Genomic DNA, 12,813 nt, shown 5'->3' with positions numbered 1-12,813 from the left:
CTAAGTTAATGTCTTATTTAGGAAATCATGTCTTTTACTATAAATGCTCTATTTTCAGAAAAACGTGAATTATATAGTACATAAAGGTATTATAGGCAACTCAGCCTGTGTTTACTGATCATTTATCTCAAGGAGCTTATAAATCATTTCTAAAACTAAATTCTCAAGAAATAGTTCAATGATGGTAGAAAGGAGTTGATGCCTAAATGCCACAAGGAGCATTTTAGACAAAGGAGCAATCATTGTGAGAATGGCAGTGGAGGGCTTCATGGCAAAGGGGAGACTTGAACCCAGACCTCTAACAGTTGGAAGAATTTAAATTGATGGAGAAGAGATGGGAGGACTGAGATAATGGCTGAGTGTGCTGCATTTGTAAGAATGTGAGGTGACTGCCACCACGTTACTTGGTGAGTAGAGGGAAGGTAATGGGCTAGCCTAGCAGATGAAGCCACGTTCTGAAGAACCTCATCTGCTAAATACACACCAATCTACTCATCCCCTGCTGACCGACCCTCTAGTGACCATCTCCTCATATTCTTTATTTTTTAAAAATATTTATTTATTTATTTTTTTAACATGTTTATTGGAGTATAATTGCTTTACAATGGTATGTTAGTTTCTGCTGTATAACAAAGTGAATCAGCTATACATATACATATATCCCCTTATCTCCTCCCTCTTGTGTCTCCCTCCCATCTTCCCTACCCCACCCCTCTAGGTGGTCACAAAGCACCGAGCTGATCTCCCTGTGCTATGCGGCTACTTCCCACTAGCTATCTGTTTTACATTTGGTAGTGTATATATGTCCATGCCACTCTCTCACTTCGTCCCAGTTTACCCTTCCCCCTCCCCGTGTCCTCAAGTCCATTCTCTATGTCTGTGTCTTTATTCCCGTCCTGCCTCTAGGTTCTTCATGACCATTTTTTTTTAGATTCCATATATATGTGTTAGCATACTGTATTTGTTTTTCTCTTTCTGACTTACTTCACTCTGTATGACAGTCTCTAGGTCCATCCACTTCACTACAAATAACTCAATTTTGTTTCTTTTTATGAATGAGTAATATTCCATTGTATATATGTGCCACATCTTCTTTATCCATTCATCTGTTAATGGACACTTAGGTTGCTTCCATGTCCTGGCTACTGTAAATAGAGCTGCAATGAACATTGTGGTACATGACTCTTTTTGAATTATGGTTTTCTCAGGGTATATTCCCAGTAGTGGGATTTCTGGGTTGTATGGTAGTTCTATTTTTAGTTTTTTAAGGAACCTCCATACTGTTCTCCATAGTGGCTGTATCAATTTACATTCCCACCAACAGTGCAAGAGGGTTCCCTTTTCTCCACATTCTCTCCAGCATTTATTGTTTGTAGATTTTTGTTGATGGTCATTCTGACTGGTGTGACACCTCCTCATATTCTTACAAACTGTTCCAAGAATAGAGACCGACAGAAAACATCTGGACAGGGGAGTGACATAATGAAACCGTGGTTTTGGGAAGCTAATCGATTCCGTTATGTATGCCTGACTTTGTAGGAAAACCAAAAGCAACCCTCAGACAACCAGGATTTTCTTCAGATTTTTCTATCAGCAAAAAACCTAATCCAACACTGTTAAGAGACAAAGGAAACTCTCTTGGAGTTAAATCTGTTGCTGAAATGCCACCTTACACATTACATACAACTATTGGAAATGAAGTATTCAAAGATGTTCCAGTGCAGAGGCATGTGACCATGTCTACCAACAACAGGTATTTGTGCTTTGTCTGACTAAAAGGAGAAGTTTGGTGAACCTAGGATAATAAATATTAAACATGTGTGTTCAGGGTAAGAAGGAAGTACTTTCTGTTTTGTGTAATACAAGTTCACATGTTAGTAAAGAAATGCATCGTTACTAGTTAGTCCACTTTCCTGGCTGCCTAAATGTCATTCTCTGAATATCTCCATTTTGTATTTGTTGTGCGTTATTGGTAATCTCTCTTTGTAAAAATTATTTTAAAAGCTCTCACAAATTGATCTAAGATGCTATTTCAGCATAACTTACTTTTTCTGAAAACCTTTCTTACAATTAATTTTGTAAGTTTTAAATAAAATCTGATTGATTTGTACACTCTGCTGTGTTCCAATAATTATACCCTTAATTATACAGTAGCATTATACATCCATGCATCAGAATACTGAACTGGAAGTAATAACACAACTTTAAAGTTTTAGTTTGAATGCTGCCATTCACTAGCCAGGTGAAATAAGTGAAATTATTTCATCTTTTGGGGCTGTGGTATCTTCATTTGACTAATGAAAATGTTAACTGGGTGATCTCAAAGTTCCTTTCTGGCTGTAAATTTTATGGTTTTATGAGGTAACTCAGGTGAGCAAACTACAACTTATGGACCATTGCCTGTTTTTGTAAATAAAGTTTTATTGGAACACAGCCACATTCCTTTATTTATATATTGTGTGTGGTTGCTTTTACCCAACTACAGAGTTGTGCAGAGACAGTATGGCCAGCAAAGCCTAAAATATGTACTGTTAGACCCTTCACAGGAAAATCTTGCCATCTCCTGATGAATCAGTATCACATTCTTCCATCCTGTTTGTACCTCTGCAAAACAAATTTTATTGTATCATGTTCATTTAAATCAGTGTTCAAGACTTCCATTTTGTATAAAAGATAGTCCCCTTCCCCCCAAGCACTCCCCCTTCACTAGACTATTTAGAAATAATTAATTTTGTTAAGTTAGGTAAAAGGGTACTAGTTTTTTATATTTTGGTATTTTTTATAAAGTAACCCTTAAATATTTTTCATAATGGTATATATTTAATGGTGTTTATGGTTAGTTATTATAATTTTTGATAAGGTCTAGAAAATACATAATTAAAATTTGGATCTTGACCCAAAGCACTAGTTATGTCCAGTATGTGACTGAGGTACCATTGTCTTCTCTGGTTGTGGGCCTAAATTTCAAGATTTTGAATTGAATCTATAAAATGACAGCAAAACCAGGCATCCTGGATTGTGGTCCCAGAGGAGCATTCTCCACCCCATGGCCTGGTGTCTCCTCCTTCTCACCTAGTGCCACTGCATGGCCCAGGTAAGTGCCTTCCATCCCTGCAGGTAGCACTAGCAGTGATTGAGTGGGGGCCTTGCCAGCACCAAGCAGCCCACAGAGTAGGCCCAAGGTGGTGCTCTCTGACCTGCTGCCTAGTGTGCTCCCAGCCCTCCTCCCCAGCAGCAGGGGCCCAGGGAAGTGTATTCTGCTGTACCAGATCAGAATAGCACCATGAGGGCCCTGAAAACTAAATTATTATTGGAACCACAGCCTACAAAAGTGGGCCAGGAGGTATATGATAAACCTAAACGGAGTAACTGTCTGCTAAAATAGGACATTCGTAACTGATTCACTTTGTTGTAGGGCAGAAACTGACACACCACTGTGAAGCAGTTATACTCCAATAAAGATGTAAAATAAAATAAAATAAAATAGGACATTCATCTTAACATATGTCCAAATGTCCAGGTTACAATAAAAAAAGTCAATCTTTATACTAAGAGGCAGGAAAATGACAACTTGATTGAGAAAAGATAACCAACAGACATGAACATTATGATGAATCAGATGTTGGAATTATCTGACAACGATTTTAAAGCAGCTGTTGTAAAAATGCTTCAGTTTGCAATTGCAAATACTTTTGAAAAAAATGAAAAAATAGAAAATTCACCAAAGAAAGAGAACATACAAAAAAGAACCAAATGAAACAACCAAAATAAAAATGCAGTGTATGAGCTCAATAACAGAATGAATATGATAGAGCACAGAATTAGTGAACCTGAAGATAGAACAATAGAAATTACCCAATCTGGACAACAGAGTAAATAGACTTAAACAAAACAAAATAACTAGCTGAACCTGAGGGGCCTATGGGGGGAAAAAACATCTAGCAGAGCCTTAGGGACCTGTGGAGAAAATAAGAAAAGATCTAATATTTGTATTATCAGAGCCTCAAAACAAAGAATGGGACTGAAGGAGTATTTGAAGGCATAATGGCTGAAAACTTCTCAAATTTGCCTAAGGACATAAACCTACAGGTTCAAGAAGCTTAGGAAATCCCAGACAGGATGAATCCAAAGAATCCCACACCATGGCACATCATAATGAAACTTCTGAAAACTAAAGACAAAGAAAAAATCTTGTAAACAACCAGAGAGAAATGACACATCACCCATAGGGGAATACCAGTTTTAATGACAGTGGATTTCTCATTCACAGTCATGGAGGAATCATGAAGGAAGGAAATGGCACATTTTTAGTGCTGAAAGGAAAAAACCTATCAACCACAAATTCTGTATCCAGCAAAAGTATAATTCAGGACTGAAAGGGAAATAAAAACATTCTCAGATGAAAGAAAACTAAGAGAATTTGTCATTAGCTGACTTACTCTTAAAGAGTGACTAAAGGAAGTTCTCTCAACAGAAAAGATGTAATATAAAATGGCTTGGAACTTCAGAAAGGAAAGAGCAAAATGGGTAAAAACAAGTGTAAATAAATGGATTATCCTTCTTCTCATGAGTTTCTTAAATCATATTAGTTTGAAGTAAAAATTATAACACCATCTGATGAGGTGCTAGCATATGTAGAGAAAAACTTAAAGTAATTGTATTTGTAAAGTAGGGAGGGCAAGGAGACCTAGATGAAAGTAAGGTTTTTACACTTGAAGTGGCAAAACATTGAGATGAGTAGAATGTGATGTTATATGTGTATTGAAATGCATAAGCAACCAATAAGAAAACTATACAAAGTGATATACTAAAAAAAATTATAAGTAAATCAGAATGGAATTTTCAAAAATGTTTAACCCACAAGAATGCAAGAAAAGATAAATAGAAGAATGAGAAACAGGGAACAAATAGAAAACAAATAATAAAGTGCAGACATAAGCCCTAACAAAACAGTAATTACTTTAAATGTAAAAACACATGAAAATATGTTCAACTTCATTAGCTATTAGGGAAATGTAAATTAAAACTACATTGACAGAAAAAAAAGCAAAAAAAAAACCAAAGAAAACCCTATATTGACAGGGACTTCCCTGGTGGTCCATTGGCTACGACTCCGTGCTCCCAGTGCAGGGGGCCCGGGTTCAATCCCTGGTCAGGGAACTAGATCCCACATGCTGCAACGAAGTTCCCACAGACAGCAACAAAGATCCTGTGTGCCACAGCTAAGACCCGGTACAGCCAAATAAATAAATAAATATTTTTTTAAAAAACTGCATTGACGTATCACCACAACACACCTATCAGAATGGCTAAAATAAAAAATAATGATACAATAATAGTAGGGGACCTTAACACCCACTGGCATCAATGGACAGATCATCCAGACAGAAAATCAATAGGTAACAGTGGTCTTAAACAACACAACAGACCAATTGGACTTAATAGCTATCTATAGGACATTAAATCCAGAAACAGCAGAATACACATTCTTTTCAAGTGCACATGGAACATTGTCCAGGACAGATCACATACTAGGCCACAAAACAAGCCTCAACAATTTAAGAGGAAGAAATTATATCAAGCATTTTTTTTCTGACCACAATGGTATGAAACTAAAAATCAACTATGGAAAGAAAAATGGGAAAAGAAGAAACATGTGGAGACTAAAGAACATGCTGCTAAAAAACCTTGGTCAATGATGAAATCAAAGAGGAAATCAGAGGGCTTCCCTGGTGGCACAGTGGTTAAGAATCTGCCTGCCAATTCAGGGGACATGGGTTCAAGCCCTGGTCCGGTAAGATCCCACATGCTGTGAAGCAGTTAAGCCTGTGCATCACAACTACTGAGCCTGTGCTCTAGAGCCCACAACCCACAACTGCTGAGCCCACGTGCCACAACAGCTGAAGCCCACACACCTATAGCCTGTGCTCCACAACAAGAGAAGACACCTCAATGAGAAACCCGCATCCCACAATGAAGAGTAGCCCCCGCTCGCCACAGCCAGAGAAAGCCTGCGCACAGCAATGAAGACCCAATGCAGCCAAAAATAAACAAATAAAATAAATAAATTTAAAAAGTTTTAAAAAAAGAGGAAATCAGAGAATACCTCAAAAGACAAATGAAAATGGAAATAGAACTTTCCAAAGTTGGGATGCATCAAATGCAGCTCTGAGAGGGAAGTTTATAGCAACACAGTCCTTCTTCAAGAAACAAGAAAAAAATCTCAAACAACCTAATACCACCTAAAAGAATTAGAAAAAGAACAAAGCCCAAAGTCAGCAGAAAAAATGAAATGATAAAGCTCAGAGAAGAAATAAGTAAGAGATCATAAAAACAATAGAAAAGATCAATGAGACCAAGAGCTGTTTTTTAAAAAAGATTAAAAAATTGATAAACCTTTAGCCAGGCTTACCAAGAAGAAAAGGGAGGGCTTTCCTGGTGGCGCAGTGGTTGAGAGTCTGCCTGCTGATGCAGGGGATGCGGGTTCGTGCCCCGGTCCGGGAGGATCCCACGTGTCACGGAGTGGCTAGGCCTGTGAGCCATGGCCGCTGGGCCTGAGTGTCTGGAGCCTGTGCTCCGCAGCGGGAGAGGCCACGGCAGTGAGAGGCCTGCATACCGCAAAAAAAGAAAAAAAGAGAGGACTCAAATAAGTGAAAGAGGAGAAATAACAACTGATACCACAGAGATATTAAAAAAAAATCATAAGAGAATACTATGAACAGTTATATGCCAATGAAATGGACAAATTTCTAAAAACATACAGCCTGCCAAGGCTGAAATAAGAACATACAGACAATTTAAACAGACTGGCCACTAGAAGTGAAATTGAATTTGTAATAGAAAAACTCTAAGCAAACAAAGTTCAGGGCTGGATGGCTTCACAGGGGGATTCTACCAAACATATAAGAAGAACTAATACCTATCCTTCTCAAACTATTCCAAAAAACTGAAGAGGGAACACTCCCACATTCATTCCATGGGGCTACCATTATCTTGATACCAAAACCAGACAGAGATACTATAGAGATAGAAAATTACAGACCAATATCTTTGATGAATATAGATGCAAAAATCCTCAACAAAATATTATCAAACCAAATCTGACAATATATAAAATGGGTCATACACCATGATCAAGTTTGGATTTATTCCAGAGTCACAGGGATGGTTCAACATTTGTAAATCAATCAGTGTGATATACCACATTAACAAAAGGAAGGATCAGAATCACATGATCATCTCAAGAGACACAGAAAAAACATTTGACAAAATTCCATATCCATTCATGATAAAAATTCTCATCAAAGTGGGTATAGAGGGAATATATCTCAACATAATAAAGGCCATTTATGACAAACCCACAGCCAAAGTCATACTCAGTGGTGAAAACCTTCCCACTAAATTCAAGAACAAGACAAGGATGCCCACTCATGCCACTTCTATTTAACATAATATTGGAAGTCCTAGCCACCAGCAGTCAGAGAAGAAAAAGAAATAAAAGGTATCCAAATTGGAAGGAAAGAGGTAAAACTGTCATTACTTGCCGATAACATGATACTTTAAATAGAAATCCCTAAAGTCTCCACCCCAAAACTATTAGAGCTAATAAATGAATTTAGTAAGGTTGCAGGATATGAAATTAATATACAGAAATCTGTTGTGTTTCTATACACTAATAATGAAATATCAAAGAGAGAGTAAGAAAGCAGTCACATTTAAAATGATATAAAAAAGAATAAAATACCTAGGAATAAACTTTGCTAAGGAGGTGAAAAACCTATACTCTGAAAACTATAAAACATTGATGAAGGAAATTGAAGATGATACAAAGAAGGAAAGATAGCCCATGCTCTTGGATTGGAAGAATTAATACTGTTAAACTGGCCATACTACCCAGAGCAATCTACAGATTTCATACAGTCCCTATCAAAATAACCAGGACATTTTTCACAGAACTAGAATAATCCTAAAATTCATATAGAACAACAGAAGACCCCGAATTGCTGAAACAACCTTGAGAAAAAAGAACAAACCTGGAGTATAACCCTCCCAGACTTCAGACAATACTACAAAGCTACAGTAATAGAAACAGCATGGTATGGGCACAAAAACAGACACATAGATCAATGGAACAGAATAGAGAGCCCAGAAATAAACCCATGCACCTGTGGTCAATCTATGACAAAGGAGGCAAGAATATACAATGGAGAAAACACAGTCTCTCTAACAAGTTAGTGCTGGGAAAACTGGACAGCTACATGTAAAACAAGATACTAAAACATTCTCTCACACTATATACAAAAGTAAACTAAAAATGGTTTAAAGAACTAAATGTAAGAACTGAAACCTTAAAAGTCCTAGAAGAACATAGGCAGAATACTCTTTGACATAAATTGTAGCAATATTTGTTTGGATTTGTCTCCTAAGGCAAAAGAAATAAAAGCAAAAATTTAAAAATGGGACCTAATTAAACTTAAAAGCTTTTGCACAGCAACGAAACAAAAAGACAACCTACACAATGGGAGAAAATATTTGCAAATGATGTGACCAACAAGCGGTTAATATCCAAAGTATATAAACAGCTCATACAGTTCAATATCAAAAAAACAAACACCCCAATCAAAAAAGTGAACAGAAGACCTGAATAGACATTTTTCCAAAGAGGATATGCAGTTGACCCCAGGCACATGAAAAGATCAGCATCACTAAGCATGAGGGAAATGCAAATCAAAGCTACAATGATGTACCATCTCACACCTGTCAGAGTGGCTATCGTCAAAAAGTCAGCACATAACCAGTGTTGGAGAGGACGTGGAGAAAAGGGAACCCTTGTACACTGTTGGTGGGAATGTAAATTGGTGTAGCCACTATAGAAAACAGTATGGAGATTCCTTAAAAAACTAAAAATAGAATTACCATATGACCCAGCAACTCCTCTCCTGGGCATATGTCCAGAAAAAAAACAAAAACACTAATCTGAAAAGATACATGCACCCCAGTGTTCATAGCAGCACTATTTACAATAGTCAAGACACAGAAGCAACCCAAGTGCCCACCAACAGATGAATGGATAAAGATGATATGGTATATATATACAATGAAGTATTACTCAGCCATAAAAAAGAATGAAATTCTGCTATTTACAGCAATGTGGATGGACCTAGAGAATATTATGCTTAGTGAAATAAGTCAAAGACAGGTACTATATAATATCACATTTATATGTGGGATCTAAAACATACTACACGTGAATATATCAGCAAAAGAGAAACAGGCTCAAAGTCAAAGATACAGAAAACAAACTTGTGGTTACCCAAGGGGAGAGAGGAGGGGGAGGGACAAATTAGGGGCATGGGATTAACAAACTATTATGTGTAAAATAGATAAGCAACAAGGATTTACTGTATAGCACAGGGAATTATCTTATTAGCCATTATCTTATAATAACTTATAATGGAGTATAATCTGCAAAAATACCAAATCACCATGCTGTGCACCTGAAACTAATATAATATTGTAAGTTAAATATACTTCAATTTAAAAAAATAGTGATAATACTGAATCTGGCAAGGATACAGAGAAAATGGATCACTCATACGTTGCTGTTGGGAATATAAAATTGTACAACCACAATAGAAAATAGTTGGGGAGTTTCCTTTTAAAAAAATAAAACATGATACCACTATATGACCCAGGAATTCCACTCCTATACATTTATCCCAGAGAAATGAAAACTTAGATTCACACAAAAACCTGTACACAAGTGTCCATAGTAACTTTATTCATAATAGGCCAAAACTGGCAAAAACCCAGATATCCTTCAGTAGTTGAAAGTTTCAGCAAACTGAATACATCCACACTACAGAATACCTCTCAGCAGTAAAAAGGAATGAACTATTGACACATGCAACATCAGTGGATCTCAAGGGAATTATGCTGAGTGAAAGAAGCTAATCTCAAAAAGTTACATACTATGTGATTCTATTTATATAACATTCTTGAAATGACAAAATTATAGAGACAGAGAACAGAGAAGTAGTTGCCAAGAGTCGGGGTTGGGGAAGGGGGAAGGGTGTGGCAATAAAGGGGTAGAAAGAGGGACCCTTGTAGTGATGGGATAGTTCTGGATATTGATTGTAGTGGTGGTTACATGGACCTATATGTGTAGTAAAATTGCACAGAACTATACACACACATGTGTATGTTTAAAACTGGTGGAATTTGAATAAGTTCTGGATTATACCAATGTCAGTTGCCTGGTTTTGATATTGTACTATGCAAGATGTTACCCTTGGGGGAAACTGGGTGAAGGGTACATGGGACTTCTATGTACATTTTTTGCAAATTCCCATGAATTTATAAATATTTCACAATAAAAGGTTAAAAATTGATAGCAAAATCTTTTTATATGGTTTTAGTTTTGAGAATTAATATAGTATATGCTTTTGTCTTTTGCCTTTCTCCATAAGAATTTTGAATTCCATATAGTTGAATGTCTTGTACATTATTGTACAATGATTTCTAGAACTACATACCTATTTGTCTTCATCTGTCTGACTTTGTATGGATTATATTTCAGACTATTTTAATTATACACTATTAAAGATGTTGTAAAACATCTTCATCAAATCTTTTTTTAAAGAGCATAATACAAATTGAAAGATACATTTAAAGAGAAATCTAAATACCATCTGGTGGCAGAGGTTATGGGCTGCCTTTCTAATTATAAAACCAAAGAAGTTGCTCTTACCAAAATAGAGCAATAGCAAAAGATTTTATTTCTAAACTTATGAAATATTAGGCAGTAATATTAAGTAGTATAAGTTATTATGAGCTTAAACTTTTTAGAGTCACCAAATCTTTAGAGTCACTAATGAAAGCTATAAATTATCTTCCCAGAAAAATTAATTTGTGCACATATACATGCATCTTTGTATACTAATGCAGGGAATACATGGGCCCCAGAAGCCCATTCTCAAAAACTCTGGTTAAGAACTCATGCCTGCTGGTTAACAAACTGGAAGGTTCTAGAAAAATAGTATAACTGATATTCTCTAATATTGTAGGTATCAATCTAAGTTTACCATGTGTCTACAGTAAAATAGAAAGAGGGGCCAAAAGTGAGGATGTACGATTGATTTATGGTTTCTCTGGGAAATGTTTATTTCTAAAAAAAATACAATTCATGACCGTTGTATTTTGTTAAAATGATGAGATTATTAAAATTTGGTTTTTTAATGTATTTATGCATAACACATAGATGAGTATGGCACTGAAGACCAGGGTTCCATTAGGCCTAGAATGAGAGAAGAAATTGCTGTATGTATATTGTAGTGAGTAAGATCATGGACTTTGGATATGAATAAAGGACTGTCTGGCATTAGCCAATGGGAACCATGATTGAAAAGGCATCTTTCAAGTATTAAGTTAAAGTAAATGAATGTAGGTTTCTGAGATCTTGTAGGTTTAAAAGTCATGTACTAAATATTTACAGGAAGCATTTTCTAAAATACATTTATTGCTTTCTTCTGATTACAAAAGTACTAATGTGTATGGTATAGACAATTTGCAAAGTAGAAGAAAGTAAAAGGAAGAAAAAAGTCACCTCTAATCTGGACATAAATGTAACCATTAAAAATTAACTTTCTACATTATTTATTTATATAAGTTTTAAAAAATACATATTGGGTCATGATGTATATTACTATTTTATAACCTGTTTTAAAAGGCAATATATTGTGAACATTTTCCATATCATTAAGTACACATCTCTGTTATCATTTTTAGTGTCAGGCTAGTCCATTGTCCAGTCACTCATTGTTGAATATAAATGATTTTCACTATTGTAAGCAATACTACAATGAACATATTTGTAGAATGATCCTTGCACATATTCACAACTAGTTCCTTAGAATAAATTGGTAGAAATAGACTCTCTGGGTAAGAGGGTATACACACTAAGGCTTTACTGATTTGTGCTCTAAACAGATTATACCAGTTAGATTCTTCTAGAAGCATATGGGAGTGATAGTTTGCTTGTGCACTTGCCAACATTGGGCATCAGTGTTTTATTTGCTACTCTAAAAGGTGAAAAAAATGTACATATGTTTTAATTTCTATTTCTTTGATTTTGATTCTTAAGGAAGTTACATTTTTTCATATGTTTATTAGCCCATTTATAGATCTTTTGTAAATTACAGGTTTTTGTCTTTTGTTGCTTTTTCTTTCTAATTGGTAAAAATGATTTATAAATTAAGGATGTTGAGCCTTTTGTCCTGTAATATGTTGGCAATTTTACCAATGTTGGCAAGTTTGTTTAATTATGGTATTTTGGGTATACAAAAACTTTAAAATTTTCTATTTACATCTATTAATCTCTACCTTTATGGCTTCTGCCTACAGGTGTTGTGCTTAGAGAAGCATTTCTACCCCCATATTATGTAGTATGTCTTCTGTTTTCTTTTAGAATTTTTATGGTTTCAGTTTTTGCATTTAAACCTTTAATTCATCCAGAATTAATTTTGTTGTATAGCATGAGAGTAGGAATCCTGTTAGCCAGATGTCCTAATATCAATTATGACATAATCCTTTCTTTCCCTGCTGGTTTGAAACACTATCTCTATCAATACTAAATTGTTATAAATATATGACTCAGTTTCTGGGCTTTCCATTTGGAATCACTGATTACCTGTCTATTCTTTAGCAGTGCCAAACTACTCAGATTATTATAACTTTATAATAAGTGTTAATAACCTTTACTTTTTACTTGCTCCTCTCTCTGCCTCCTAATTTAGTTGGTTGCTTTTGTCATGT

The 12,813-nt window shown here is 35.6% G+C and overlaps 1 protein-coding gene across 2 annotated transcripts in view; it reads left to right on the top strand.

Moving 5' to 3' along the window:
* Window positions 1-12,813, top strand: part of TDRD7 (tudor domain containing 7) — an 89,827-nt gene that overhangs the window by 25,154 nt on the left and 51,860 nt on the right. For both annotated transcript variants that reach the window (XM_032635307.1, XM_032635306.1), the window contains one exon: window positions 1,540-1,753. In XM_032635307.1, coding sequence (XP_032491198.1) covers window positions 1,540-1,753 — 214 coding nt within the window. The remainder of the gene's footprint in view (window positions 1-1,539; window positions 1,754-12,813) is intronic.

The sequence above is a fragment of the Phocoena sinus genome, chromosome 6 (genome assembly GCF_008692025.1).
Source record: "Phocoena sinus isolate mPhoSin1 chromosome 6, mPhoSin1.pri, whole genome shotgun sequence".
Classification (NCBI taxonomy): Eukaryota; Metazoa; Chordata; class Mammalia; order Artiodactyla; family Phocoenidae; genus Phocoena; species Phocoena sinus.
The sequence above is the reverse complement of the archived record's forward strand: the minus strand, read 5'-3'. Positions and strand labels throughout refer to the sequence as shown.